We start from the raw sequence: 14747 nt of genomic DNA, 5'->3' as shown, positions 1-14747 counted from the left end.
TCAAGCAACTCTCCCACCTCAGCCTTCCTAGTAGCTGGAATTACAGGCGCACACCACCACACCCAGCTAATTTTTTGTATTTTTAGTAGAGATGGGGTTTCACCATATTGGCCAGGCTGGTCTCGGACTCCTGACCTCAGATGATCCACCTGCCTTGACTTCCCAAAGTGCTGGAATTACAGGCGTGAGCCACCGCACCCAGCCAGAAAAAGGCATTCTTTAGAGTTGCTGTCAGACTGGATTAAAAAAAAAAAAATCCAACTATGTGTTTTCTTCCAGAGAAACCCTTTAGAAAGTAAAAGAATGGAAAAAGATATTGCATGCAAATAGTAACCATAAGAGACACTGCATGGCTATACTAATATCAGACAAAGTACACTTTAAGACAGACACATTGGCCGGGCACTGTGGCTCACGCCTGTAATCCCAACACTTTGGGAGGCTGAAGTGGGTGGATCACGAGGTCAGGAGATCGAAACCATCCTGGCTAACACAGTGAAACCTCGTCTCTACTAAAAATACAAAAAATTAGCCGGGTGTGGTGGCAGGTGCCTGTAGTCCCAGCTACTGGGGAGGCTGAGGCAGGAGAATGGCGTGAACCTGGGAGGCGGGGCTTGCAGTGAGCCGAGATTGCGCCACTGCACTCCAGCCTGGGCGACAGAGCAAGAATCTGTCTCAAAAAAAAAAAAAACACATTATATACAAAGAGGAACATTTTATAATTAAAAGGTCAGTTTGTCAGGAAGATATAACAGTTGTAAAGATACACACACGCCTAACAACAAAGCCCCAAAATACACGAAACAAAAACTGAATTAAAGGGGAAAATAGACAACTCATCAATAATAGTAAGGGACCAGATTTTCATTTTCAGTAATGGATACAGGCTTCAATATCTCACTCTCAATAATGAATATAACATATATCAGAGGCCTTGCTAAAGGGCATCTGTGAAAAACCTACAGGTAGCATCATACTAAATGGTGCTGTTACCCAGGCTGGAATGCAGTGGTGCTATTTTGGCTCACTGCAACTTCCACCTCTCGGGTTCCAGTGACTCTCCTGCCTCAGCCAAAAATTAGCCTGGCTAATTTTTGTATATTTAGAAGAGACAGGGTTTCTCCATGTTGGCCAGGCTGGTCTCAAACTTCTGACCTCAAGTGATCTGCCTGCTTTGGCCTCCCAAAAGTGCTAGGATTACAGTTGTGAGCCACTGCACCCGGCCTTAATGGTGAAATTCTGAATGCTTTTCCCCCTAAAGTCAATAACAAGGCAAGGATGCCCACTTTCACTATTTACATTCAGCAATGTACCAAAGATTGTAGACAGTGTAGTCAGACAAGCAAATGAAATAAACAGCATCCAGATTGGAATGGAAGAAGGAAAACTATTTGCTGATGACATGGTGCCATATGTAGAAAATCCTGAGGAATCCACCCACAAGAAAAACTAGAACTAAATAAACTGTTCAGCAAAGTTGCAGAATACAATATCAATATACAAAAATCCACTGTATTTCTATATACTAGACAATAACAATTCAGAAGTAAAACTTAAAAAAACTTCATTCACAGTAGCATGAAAAAGAATAAAATACTTAGGAATAAATTTAAAAAAAGAAATGTAAGATTTGTACAGCAAAAACTCTGAAACATTGCTGAGAAAAATTGAAGATTTACATAAAGAGAAGCATTCCACATCATGGATGGGAAAACTCAATATTACTAAAATGGCATTCTTGCCCAGGTACTGTGGCGCACACCTGTAATCCCAGCACTTTGGGAGGCCAAGGTGGGTGGATCACCTGAGGTCAGGAGTTCGACACCAGTCTGGCCAGCATGGCAAAACCCTGTCTCTACCAAAAATACAAAAATTAGCCAGGCATGGTGGCATACTGCCTGTAGTCTGAGCTACTTGGGAGGGTGAGGAAGGAGAATCACTTGAACCAGGGAGGCACAGATTACAGTGATCTGAGATCACACCACTGCACCCAGCCTGGGTGACAAAGCGAGACTCTATCTCAAGAAAAGGCAGTTCTCCTCAGATTTTATCTATAGATTCAAGCCAATCCTTATCAAAATTCCAGCAAGCTTTTTTTGCAGAAATTTACAAAGTAATCATAACATTTATGGAACATAACATATGGAAATGCAAAGGACCCAGAATAGCCGAAATGTCTGGAAAAAAAAGAAAATTTGAGGTCTTAGACTTTTTGGTTTAAATTCTTATTATAAAGCTACAGTAACCAAGACAATATGGTCATGGCATAAGGATAAACATGGAGAGTTTGGAAATGAAACCTTTATGGTCACTTCATTTTTAACAAAGGTAACAGGCAATTTTTTTAAAATTTAAAATTTTTTACAAATACACGTGGTCTTGCTGAGTTGCCCAGGCTGGTCTCGAACTCCTGGCCTCAGGTGATCATCCCTACTCAGCCTCCCAAAGTGTTAGGATTACAGATGTGAGCCACCAAACCTGGCTGAGAAGGCAATTTAATGAGGGAAAAAATGGTCTTTTCAATAAATGGTGCTGATGTGGATGAATTTCCAAATGCAAAACAATAACTTTAGACCCTTACTATACACCACACATAAAAAAATAGATAACAGTATGGTCATTCCTCAAAAAATTAAACACAGAATGACCATGTGATCCAGCAGTTCCATTTCCAGCTATATAAAGAATTGAAAACAGGAACTCAGATACACACAATGAAGCCTTAAAAGGAAGAAAACAAATTTTTTTTCTTAGACTTAGTCCTGCAGATAAAAAGGTAGGAAATTCTGACACATGCTATTAACATCCACTAACCTTCAGGACATTATGCTAAGTGAAATAAGTTAGTCACAAAAGGACAAAAACTGAGGCCAGGTGTGGTGGCTTATGCCTATAATCCCAGCACTTTGGGAGGCCAAGGCAGGTAGATCACCTTAGGTCAGGAGTTTGAGACCAGCCTGGCCAACATGGTGAATCCCTGTCACTACTAAAAATACAAAAAGTTAGCCAGGCGTGGTGGCACACACCTGTAATCCCAGCTACTCTGGCGGCTGAGGCAGGAGAATCGCTTGAACCTGGGAGGTTGCAGTGTGCTGAGATTTTGCCATTGCACTACAGCCTGGGCAACAAGAGTGAACTCTGGCTCGGGGGAAAAAAAAGGACAAAAACTGTATAATTCCACTAATATGTGGTACTTCAAAATCAAAGAGACAGAAAGTAGAATGGTGGTTTTCTGGGGGTAGGGAGACTGGGGAGTTATTGCTTAATAGTACAGTTTCAGTTTGGGATGATGAAAAAGCTCTGGAGATGAATAGTGGTGATGGTTGCACAGCAGCATGAATGTCCTTAATGCACCTGAACGGTATACTTTAAAATAGTTAAAATGCTCAATTTAATGTTATATGTGTATGTTTTACTATACTGTTTTTAGAAGGGTGATAGTCCTAAATAAGAGCCTAAACTATAATTTTTCAGAGAGAATATGGGAGAAAATCTTAGTGACCTTAGGGTAGGCAAAGATGTATTAGCTACAACACCAAACACACAGTCCATGAAAGAATAAATTGATAATAGAGTTAGTTTTCACTTCATCAAAATCAAAACCTTTTGTGCTTCAAAGGACACTATGAAGCAAGCGAAAAGATAACCCAAAGAATGTGAGAAAATATTTGCAAATCATGTATCTCATAAAGGTCTAGTATCCAGAATATATAAAGAACTATTATAACCCAACAATAAAAAGAAAACCCAGTTGTTTAAATGGGCAAAGGATTTGAATAGACAGACATCTCTCTAAAGAGGATATACAAATGGTTGATGAGCACATAAAAAGATGCTCAACATCATTAGTCATCAGGAAAATGCAAATTGAAACCATGGTGAGCTACCACTTCACACCCACTATGAAGGCTATAATAAAAAAGACGGTAACAAATACTGGGAGGATGTAGAGAAACTGGAACCCTCACATACTGCTGGTGACAATATACAATGGTGGTCTCTTTGCAAAATAGGTGGCTTCTTAAGAAGTTAAATATAAATTTACCATATGATGCAGCAATTTCACTCTAGTTATATATCCCAAGAGAAATAAAAACGTGTCTATACAAAGACTTGTATGATAATGTTTATAATATCATTATAATAGCCCAAAATGTCCATCAGCTGGTAAATGAATAAACAAAATTTGTTTTTTCCATACAATGGGATACTCTTCAGCAATAAAAAAGAACTTAAGTACTGATACATGTTAACAACATGGATGAACTTTCAAATATGCTAAATGATAGAAGTTAAACACAAAAGACCACATAATGTATGATTCCATTTATATGAAATTTCCAGAAGGGGATAATCTAAGGGATAGAAGAATTGTGGTTACTGGCAATAGGAATGAGGAATAACTGTGAATTAAGTTGAGAGATTTTTTAGGGGTGATAAAAATGTTCTAAAATTGGATTGTGTTCGTGGTTATACAACTCTGCAAATTCACTAAAGCTCAATGAATTTTATACTTAGAGCAGGACATTTTTGAGGTATGTTAATTATACCTGAGTAAAGCTCGTGAAGAGTTTGTAAGTTTCTATATCAAATAAAGTTTTTAAATACATCCTCAAAATTGTTTTACTTCTTTTCCTTTGTCTAGGGTCAAATGTGGTAATTTAGTCCCTGTCACACATTTTAGGGAAACCCAGTGATAAAACAATTTAATTGTATGCTGAGATGTCAGACTCAAGTTGGAACCTGCCTAAATAAATTGAGGAGAATATTCTCTCTCGTTTTATAATCAAATTATCTTTCCCAGCTTATAATTTGAGGACTGCAACCTATTGAATATATACCACTGAAACGTAAAATTAGGTTGGAATGGTAATTGCAGCTTTTTGTCTCTGCCTACAAAATTCCTATGAAGGAAAAGGAATTACTCTTTTGTAGCCTGATCTTAGTTTTCTGAGGATGTATATACTTAATTGTGTCTTCCTTCTCAAAATTGTTTTGGCAATCCTGTACAGCATTCATACTTTTACTGTTTTAGTAGTTTAAGGATTATCTTTTGGACAGAGTCACTAAAACATTCTCTTGTAACATAAATAAGTATTCAGATAGGATAGATGACCTAGGAGAATATAGGCTATGAGGACAAGAACTTTGATTTGGTCACCCACTGGATGCCCAAGCAGTAAAGCAATGCATTCAGGATTTGTTAATGAATATTTTGCTCACAAAAAAATAATTTTTTTTGTTTGTTTTTTTAGAGACAGGTCTCACTCTGCCCCCACTAGAATGCAACGGTGCAATCATAGCTCACTGCAGCTTCTAACTCCAGGGCTCAAGCAGTCCCCCTTCCTCAGTGTAGCTGGGATCACAGGCACACACCACCAAGCCCAGCTAATGTTTTTATTTCTTTTTTTTTTTTTTTTTGAGATGGAGTCTTGCTCTGTTGCCCAGGCTGGAGTGCAGTGGCGCGATCTCGGCTCACTGCAAGCTCCGCCTCCCAGGTTCACACCATTTTCCTGCCTCAGCCTCCCGAGTAGCTGGGACTACAGGCTTCCGCCACCACGCCCGGCCAATTTTCTTGTGTTTTTTAGTAGAGACGGGGTTTCACCGTGTTAGCCAGGATGGTCTTGATCTCCTGACCTTGTGATCTGCCCACCTTGGCCTCCCAGAGTGCTGGGATTATAGGCGTGAGCCACTGTGCCTGGCCTATTTCTTATTTTTGTAGAGATGAGGTCTCACTGTGTTGCCCAGGGTGGTCTCAAACTCTTGGCCTAGAGTGATTCTCCCTCCTCGGCCTCCCAAAGTGCTAAGATTACAGGCATAAGTGACTGTGCCTCGCTGAAAAATATGTTTACATAGAAATTTCATTAATTTGTTTTAATCAGGTCTCTCTATCAAGAAAAAATTTTATAATTGAATTATATTTCTGAGAATGTCACAAGGCCTCCTTAAGCTAATAAAATAGTCCTCTTTCATTCACAGCAAAAGAGCCCTTACTGATTAATTTTTGCCATGCCCTGTTGAAGAATATTAGCCCCCATTCATGTTACTGTAGCTCTGGGGTTCCCAGAGCATGGTCCCCAGAATAGCACCGTTACCATTACTTGAGAACTTGTTAGAAATGCAAATTGTCTGATGGGACTTCAGATCTACTGAATCAGAAACAACTAGATACTCGGGCTAGCAACCTGTTTTTAACAAGCTCCCCAGGTCCAGGCATCATGGCTCACGCCTGTAATCCCAACACTTTGAGAGGCCAAGGGAGTGGATCACCTGAGGTCAGGAGTTTGAGACCAGCCTGGCCAACATGGTGAAACCCTGTCTCTACTAAAAATACAAAAACTAGCTGGGCATGTTAGCGGGCACCTGTAATCCCAGCTACTCGGGAGGCTGAGGCAGGAGAATCACTTGAACCCAGGAGGCGGAGGTTGCAGTGAGCCAAGATCGTGCCACTGTACTCCAGACTGGGCGACAGTGAGACTCCATCTCAAAAAAACAAACAAAACAAACCAAAAAAAATGCAAGCTCTCTAGGTAATCTGATGCTTGCTAAAGTTTGAAAACTATGACCACAAATTGCTAGCCTTTCTTGAAAATCTGAAGTACTGTGAAAGAATGACAGAACTCCTTTGAGATGAGCTTAGTTTTTCAAACTTATATGTTAAGAATAACCTGATGTATTTGTTAAATATACAAATTACCAGGCTCTTCTCTGATAATTGTAGTTCATTGAGTCTAGGTTAGGCCCAGGAATTTTTTTTTTTTGAGACAGAGTTTCACTCTTGTTGCCCAGGCTGCCAGGCTGGAGTACAATGGCGTGATATTGGCTCACTGCAACCTCCGCCTCTCGGGTTCAAGCGATTCTCCTGCCTCAGCCTCCCAAGTACCTGGGATTACAGGTGTGCACCACCACGCCTATCTCATTTTTGTATTTTTTTAGTAGAGACTGAGTTTCGCCTTGTTGGCAAGGCTAGTCTCCAATTCCTGACCTCAAGTGATCCGCCTGCCTTGGCCTCCCAAGGTGCTGAGATTACAGGCATGAGTCACCACAGCCTGCCCAGGAATTTGTTTTCTAACAGGTGTTCCAGGTTATTATCTTTAGGGAAGTTCAAGAAACACTATGAAAGAGGATGCTATGGCCAGGCGCGGTGGCTCACGCCTATAATCCCAGCACTTTGGGAGGCCGAGGTGGGTGGATCACAAGGTCAGGAGATCGAGACCATCCTGGCTAACACGGTGAAACCCTGTCTCTACTAAAAATAAAAAAAAAAAATTAGCCAGGTGTGCGTGGTAGCGGGCGCCTGTAGTCCCAGCTATTCAGGAGGCTGAGGCAGGAGAATGGCGTGAACCCGGGAGGCGGAGCTTGCAGTGAGCCAAGCTCGCGCCACTGCACTCCAGCCTGGGCGACAGAGTGAGACTCCGTCTCAAAATAAGATGGTATTTCCAGCCAACTTGTCCCAAGCTGTGGGAATTCCATGTCCTGCTTCTGGAGCCTAAGCGCAGGGGTTCCCGTAGTTTTTTTTGTGAGTGCCGCTGAGAGAAAAGCTAGGATAACTCTTTATTCTGGTAAACCTTCTCTGTTTTTATAGCAAGTAGATAATCTCCCTTTCTTTTTTAATTTTTAATTTTTTTAAATTTTATAAATAGAGACGGGCTTTTGCCATGTTGCCCAGGCTGGTCTCAAACTCCTGAGCTCAAGTAATCCTCCCCACTCAGTCTCCCAAAGTGCTGGGATTACAAGCATGAGCCACCGTGCCCAGCCTCTTCTCCCTTTCTGATAGTAGATTATATCAGTGTATTTTTTTGTTCATTTGTTTGTTTGTTTTTGAGACAGAGTCTTGCTCTGTCACCCAGGATGGAGTGCAGTGGCATGATCTCAGCTCACTGCAACCTCTGCCTCCTGGGTTCAAGCGATTCTCCTGCCTCAGCCTCCCAAGTAGCTGAGAAGCAGGGATTACAGGTGCCTGCCACTACACCCAGCTACATTTTGTATTTTTAGTAGAGATGGTGTTTCACCATGTAGTCCAAGCTGGTCTCAAACTCCTTATCTCAAGTGATCTGCCCACATCAGCCTCCCAAGTTGCTGGGATTACAGGTGTGAGCCACCACGCCCAGCCATATCAGTGTTTCTTGAGGGAGAACTAGAAGACTTGTGCAGTAAAGTACTTACACTTGTTATATCTTTTTTTTTTCACCATATATTCACGATCTAAATAGAGAAAACGTATATCTCTTCATTCTTGTTTTATTTGGTCAGGATCGTAAGGTGTAACTCTATCCTAATGCCATCTGTTTATCCTCATGATAGAATCGTGAACCTAGAACATAATCATAGCACACTGGGTTTTATGTAAACATTCTTTTTTTTTTTTTTTTTGAGATGGAATTTCACTCTGTCACCCAGTCTGGCATGCAATGGTGTGATCTCAACTCACTGCAACTTCTATCTCCTGTGTTCAAGTGATTCTCCTACCTCAGCCTCCCAAGTAGCTGGGATTACAGGTGCCTGCCATCACGCCCGGCTAATTTTTGTATTTTTAGTAGAGATGGGGTTTTGCCATGTTGACCAGGCTGGTCTCCAACTCCTGACATCAGGTGATCCACCTGCCTCGGCATCCCAAAGTGCTAGGATTACAGGCGTGAGCCACCGCACCTGGCCCTCAAAGAATAGATTTGATTTAGGTCGGGCGTGGTGGCTCACGCCTGTAGTCCCAGTATTTTGGGAGGCCAAGGTGGGTGGATTATGAGGTCAGGAGGTCAAGACCAGCCTGATCAATATGGTGAAACCCTGTCTCTACTAAAAATAAAAAAATTAGCCATGCATGGTGCTGCACGCCTGTAATCCCAGCTACTCGGGAGGCTGAGGCAGGAGAATCACGTGAACCCAGGAGGTTGAGGTTGCAATGAGACCACGCCACTGCACTCCAGCCTGGGTGACAGAGCAAGACTCCGTCTCAAAGGAAAAAAAAAAAAGAATGGATTTGATTTATCCTGAAGATTTGCCAGGTAGAGCTCCAGAGTAGTTGGGTGCTATCATCTCTCTGCTTATAGTTTGCCTGAACTTCTTAATAGAAAGGGAATTACATTCTTTGGCCCTGAAACTACTGTCAGTACCACTTCTTCCCTACCTATTCAGGCAATTTAAGTGGCAGAAATGAATTGCTCATCTGCCTGAGTTCTGTGTGCAGCCTAAAAATGTTCTCTCTTTTCTCATAGGTATGGTCTCTCTGGCAGTGACGTCCTGGATAATGTAGCATATGCTCGAGCGTTCAACACAGACCACCAGACCCAGCTCCTTTATCAAGCATCAGCCATGATGGTAGAATCTAGGTATGTGCTCAGTATAAGACACCAAATATGTTCTTAGAGTCCTTCCCTGAATCTTGTAATGGCTATTTGGCCAGATTGATAGTAGTTTGAATTAGAAATGAGGAGGTTTAATTCCTGTGTTGACACTCTTGCTTTGTAGTTTAGGTCAAGTCACTATTAAAAATGAAACCATAATCTACTTGAACTTGCGGGAAATCTTGTTAAATGGTGCCTCAGATGTTAGTGCTATGCAAATATTTTAATAAAACATCTATATACAGGCCAGGCGCAGTGGCTCACGCCTGTAATCCCAGCAATTTGGGAGGCTGAGGCGGGCGGATCACGAGGTCAGGCGATCGAGAACATTCTGGCTAACATGGTGAATCCCCGTCTCTACTAAAAAAAATACAAAAAACTTAGCCGGGTATGGTGGCGGGCGCCTGTAGTCCCAGCTACTCCGGAGGCTGAAGCAGGAGAATGGAGTGAACCTGGGAGGCAGAGCTTGCAGTGAGCCAAGATCGCCCCACTGCACTCCAGCCTGGGTGACAGAGCTAGACTCCATCTCAAAAAAAGAAAATCTATATACAAGAAAAACGATGAATATGAGATTTTAGGGTGGTAAGGAAGGGAGCAGAATCTGACAGGCTAGAAATAGGCTTCAGAGAATCCTTGTTTCCTATAGGTATGCACTGCTTATTGTAGACAGTGCCACCGCCCTTTACAGAACAGACTACTCAGGTCGAGGTGAGCTTTCAGCCAGGCAGATGCACTTGGCCAGGTTTCTGCGGATGCTTCTGCGACTCGCTGATGAGGTAAGTTGTGGGATAGGGACAGAGAATGCCTCCTTTCAGTGGCTGTGAATTCCAGGAGCCTTGCTAGGAGGCCAAGACATCAGTGCCTGAGATCATCAAGCTCTATTAGAAAAGGAAGAAGAGAGACATTAGTTATTCGTTACTTTGTGGGGGAAAGTGGTGGCAGCATTAAGGCTCTTGGAGTGTCTATGGCCACAAAATTGACATTTATCCTTTCCCCATCAGTTTGGTGTAGCAGTGGTAATCACTAATCAGGTGGTAGCTCAAGTGGATGGAGCAGCGATGTTTGCTGCTGATCCCAAAAAACCTATTGGAGGAAATATCATCGCCCATGCATCAACAACCAGGTAAGGTGTTGATGGGATCAGTTCTTCTTTTCAGAATGTCATGTTAACTGTGAAGCAGACATGAAGATATAACATTTTCATTTAAGCCCTGTTAAAGCTACTGTCGTATAGACACTTAGGAACTCTTGCTAATCTAATTAACATGCTCTGGTTGGTATAGATGTTTTAGTTCATAAAAGAATTAAAAACCCACAAGTGTGGAAGAATGAATATGAATAATTGATATGCCTCTCCCCCGTTATTTAAAAAATGTTTGGGCTGGGCACAGTGGCTCACACTGGTAATCCCAACACTTTGGGAGGCAAAGGTGAGAGGATGGCTTGAGGCTAGGAATTCGACACTAGTAAGGGCAACAAAGTGAGGCCCCTGTCTCTACAAAAAAAAAGTAGCTGGTGTGGTGGTGTTTGCCTATAGTCTTAGTTACCCAGGAGACTGAGGCGGGAGGATCAGTTGAGCATAGGAATTCGAGGCCGTGTTGAGCTATGATCACACACCACTGCACTCTAGCCTGGCAAAAGAGCAGGACACTGTCTTGAAAAAAATTTTTTTCTTTTTTTTTTTTTTTGGGGATGGAGTCTTGCTCTGTCACCCAAGCTGGAGCGCAGTGGGATGATCTCGGCTCACTGCAAGCTCTGCCTTCCGGGTTCACACCATTCTCCTACCTCAGCCTCCCAAATAGCTGGGACTACAGGCGCCCGCCACCACGCCTGGCTAATTTTTTTGTATTTTTAGTAGAGATGAGGTTTCACCATGTTAGCCTGGATGGTCTCAATCTCCTGACCTCGTGATCCGCCCACCTCGGCCTCCCAAAGTGCTGGGATTACAGGCATGAGCCACCATGCCCGGCCTAAATTTTTCTTTTTTTAATGTTTGTTTTAATATGGACAATCCATTGAGAGGGGCCAGGGCAAAAATGGATTCTGCCAGGTTGGAAATGCACTAAGGAAAACAGTACAGAAACATTCCCAGGGTCCTTCTAGGATGAATATATGTCTAAAAAATTTTCAGCTCTGTTATAAAGTCAGGAATGGAATTGTTTAATTATAATAAATTGGTGCTTTGGTCTGTGTCTTTGGGTCAGATTGTATCTGAGGAAAGGAAGAGGGGAAACCAGAATCTGCAAAATCTACGACTCTCCCTGTCTTCCTGAAGCTGAAGCTATGTTTGCCATTAATGCAGATGGAGTGGGAGATGCCAAAGACTGAATCATTGGGTTTTTCTCTGTTAAAAACCTTAAGTGCCGCAGCCTAATGAGAGTGCACTGCTCCCTGGGGTTCTCTACAGGCCTCTTCCTGTTGTGACTGCCAGGAAAAGGCTTCTGGGAAAACAGCTATTTTATCAGCTTTTCTGATGGTGTAAACAGGAGACAGGTCAGTAGTCACAAACTAATCTAAAATGTTTATTCCTTCTGTAGAGTATTAATCTCTGTGTGTTTTCTTTGGTTTTGGAGGAGGAGTATGAAGTATTTTTGACATGGTGCCTTAGGAATGACTTGGGTTTAACAAGCTGTCTATTGGACAATCTTATGTTTCCAAGAGAACTAAAGCTGGAGAAACCTGACCCTTCTCTCACTTCTGAATTAATGGTAAAATAAAATGCCTGAGCTATGTAGCAAAGGGAATGGGTCTCTGCACAGATTCTTTTTTTCTGTCAGTAAAACTCTCAAGCAGGTTTTTAAGTTGTCTGTCTGAATGATCTTGCGTTAAGGTTTTGGTTATGGAGTCTTGTGCCAAACCTGCTGGGCCATTAGCCCTTCACCACCTACCTGCTTGGTCTTTTATTGCTAAGACTAACTCAAGGTAATTCTAGAGTCTTAAGCATTTCAGGCCAGGTGTGGTGTCTTGGCGCCTGTAATCCCAGCACTTTGAGAGGCCGAGGCGGGTGGATCGCTTGAGCCCAGGAGTTTTAAGTCCAGCTTGGCCAAGATGGTGAAACCCCAGCTCTACAAAAAATGCAGAACTTAATCTGGACACACTGTTGCACGTGCCTGTAGTCCCAGCTACTCAAGGGCCTGAGGTGGGAGGATCACTTAAGCCTGGAAGGTGGAAGTTGCAGTGAGTCGAGATTACACCGTTGCATTCCAGCCAGGGTGACAGAGTGAGACCATGTTTCAAACAAGAAAGCATTTCAGAGGCTAAGTAAACAGATTTGATTATGAGGCTTCTAATAAAGTAGTTATTAGTAGTGAATGTGCTGTTCATAGCAATTATTGCAGTGCAAGCTATTTCAAGACAGGGTTTCCATAATCTTTTTGGCACTGTATAGGGGTGATCAGTTTCTGTTACTTTAAGATTTGAAACCAGAAAGGAAAGTCCCACTTGCAGATGATTGTGCTTAAAACCTAATGGAAAATAAAAGAAAGACATACCATGGCTTGCCTTGTGACCCTTTTTTTTTTTTTTTTTGAGATGGAGTTTCACTTGTTGCCCAGGCTGGAGTGCAATAGCGTGATCTCGGCTCACCACAACCTCCGCTTCCTGGGTTCAAGCAATTCTCCAGCCTCAGCCTCCCGAGTAGCTGAGACAACAGGCGCCCACCACCAGGCCCTGCTGATTTTTGTATTTTTAGTAGAGATGGGGTTTCACCATGTTGGCCAGACTGGTCTCGAACTCCTGATCTCAGTGATCTGCCAGCCTTGGCCTCCCAAAGAGTTGGGATTACAGGCACGAACCATCACACATAGTCCTACAATGCTTTGTTTTAAAAGCATTTCATCTTTTTTGAGACAGTCTCTTGCTCTGTTGCCCAGGCTGGAGTGCAGTGGCACAACTCACTACAACCTCCACCTCCCAGGTTCAAGCAATTCTCCTGCCTCAGACTCCCGAGTAGCTGGGATTGCAGGCACATGCCACCACGCCTGACAAATTTTTTTATTTTCAGTAGATAAGTTTTTCACTATTTTGACGAGGCTGATCTTGAACTCCTGACCTCAGGTAATCCGCCCACCTCGGCCTCGCAAAGTTCTGGGATCACAGATGTGAGCCACCACGCCTGACCTGTCTTTAAGGTTTAAGAATCAGGTGCCGGGCTGGGCGCGGTGGCTCACGCTTGTAATCCCAGCACTTTGGGAGGCCGAGGCGGGCGGATCACGAGGTCAGGAGATCGAGACTACGGTGAAACCCCGTCTCTACTAAAAATATAAAAAATTAGCTGGGTGTGGTGGCGGGTGCCTGTAGTCCCAGCTACTTGGAGAGGCTGAGGCAGGAGAATGGCGTGAACCCGGGAGGCGGAGCTTGCAGTGAGCCGAGATTGCGCCACTGCACTCCAGCCTGGGCGACAGAGCAAGACTCTGTCTCAAAAAAAAAAAAAAAAAGAATCAGGGGCCAGGCATGGTGGCTCACGCCTGTAATCCCAGTACTTTGGGAAGTCGAGGCGGGTGGATCACCTGAGGTCAGGAATTCGAGACCAGCCTCAACATGGAGAAACCTCGTCTTTACTAAAAATACAAAATTAGCTGGGTATGGTGGTGCATGCCTGTAATCCCAGCTACTCGGGAGGCTGAGGCAGGAGAATCACTTGAACCTGGGAGGCGGAGGGTGCGGTGAGCCGAGATTGCACCACTGCACTCCAGCCTGGGCAACAAGAGCAAAACTCCATATCAAAAAAAAAAAAAAAAAAAAATCAGAGACTGGGCCGGGCGCACATCTGTAATCCCAACGCTTAGGGAGGCCAAAGTGGGTAGATCACTTGAATCAGGAGTTTGAGGTCAGCCTGGGCAACATGGTGAAACCCTGTACAAAAAATTTAGAAATTAAAAAATTATTTGGGCATGGTAGGATGCACTTGTAGTCCCTAGCTACTCCGGTGGCTGAGGTGGGAGGATCCCTTGAGGTTGGGAGGTAGCAGCTGCAGTGAGTCCTGATCACACCACTGCACTGCAGCATGGGTGAGAAAGCAAGGCCCTGTCTCAAAAAAAATCAGATTGAAAAGTAGCATTGTCAATGTCCCTGGAAGCCAGATGCCAAATGGAGTTTATGGGACTCTTTTTTTCCCCTTTACCTCATTTCACTAGTTAGGACTTCCAATCCAGATCTTACCCAAAGTGCTCAGTGACCACCCAAAACGTTTTCCTGTTTTTTACATTAATTTATTGTATATTTAAGGTATACAACATGTTATGAGATATTAATACATATAAGGAGGCCAGGCACGGTGGCTCACACCTATAATCCCAGGACTTTGGGGGGCCGAGGAGGGGCAGATCACCTGAGGTCAGGAGTTCGAGACCAGCCTGACCAACATGGAGAAACCCCATCTCTACTAAAATTACAAAATTAGCCGGG

General features: G+C 43.2%; 1 protein-coding gene across 2 annotated transcripts in view; it reads left to right on the top strand.

The window, feature by feature from the left end:
- RAD51 (RAD51 recombinase) overlaps nucleotides 1-12140 on the top strand; it is a 32393-nt gene extending 20253 nt beyond the window's left edge. The window contains exons 7-10 of one of the 2 annotated variants that reach the window (XM_003266738.4): nucleotides 9213-9326; nucleotides 9988-10117; nucleotides 10343-10464; nucleotides 11546-12140. In XM_003266738.4, the coding sequence (XP_003266786.1) occupies nucleotides 9213-9326; nucleotides 9988-10117; nucleotides 10343-10464; nucleotides 11546-11669 (490 nt within the window). In that variant the 3' untranslated portion in view covers nucleotides 11670-12140. The remainder of the gene's footprint in view (nucleotides 1-9212; nucleotides 9327-9987; nucleotides 10118-10342; nucleotides 10465-11545) is intronic. The other variant, XM_003266739.4, reaches the window with a different exon arrangement.
- Nucleotides 12141-14747: the final 2607 nt, after the last annotated feature.

This window comes from Nomascus leucogenys, chromosome 6 (genome assembly GCF_006542625.1).
Source record: "Nomascus leucogenys isolate Asia chromosome 6, Asia_NLE_v1, whole genome shotgun sequence".
NCBI lineage: Eukaryota > Metazoa > Chordata > Mammalia > Primates > Hylobatidae > Nomascus > Nomascus leucogenys.
Note: the sequence above shows the minus strand (reverse complement) of the source record. Positions and strands in the feature narration are given on the sequence as shown.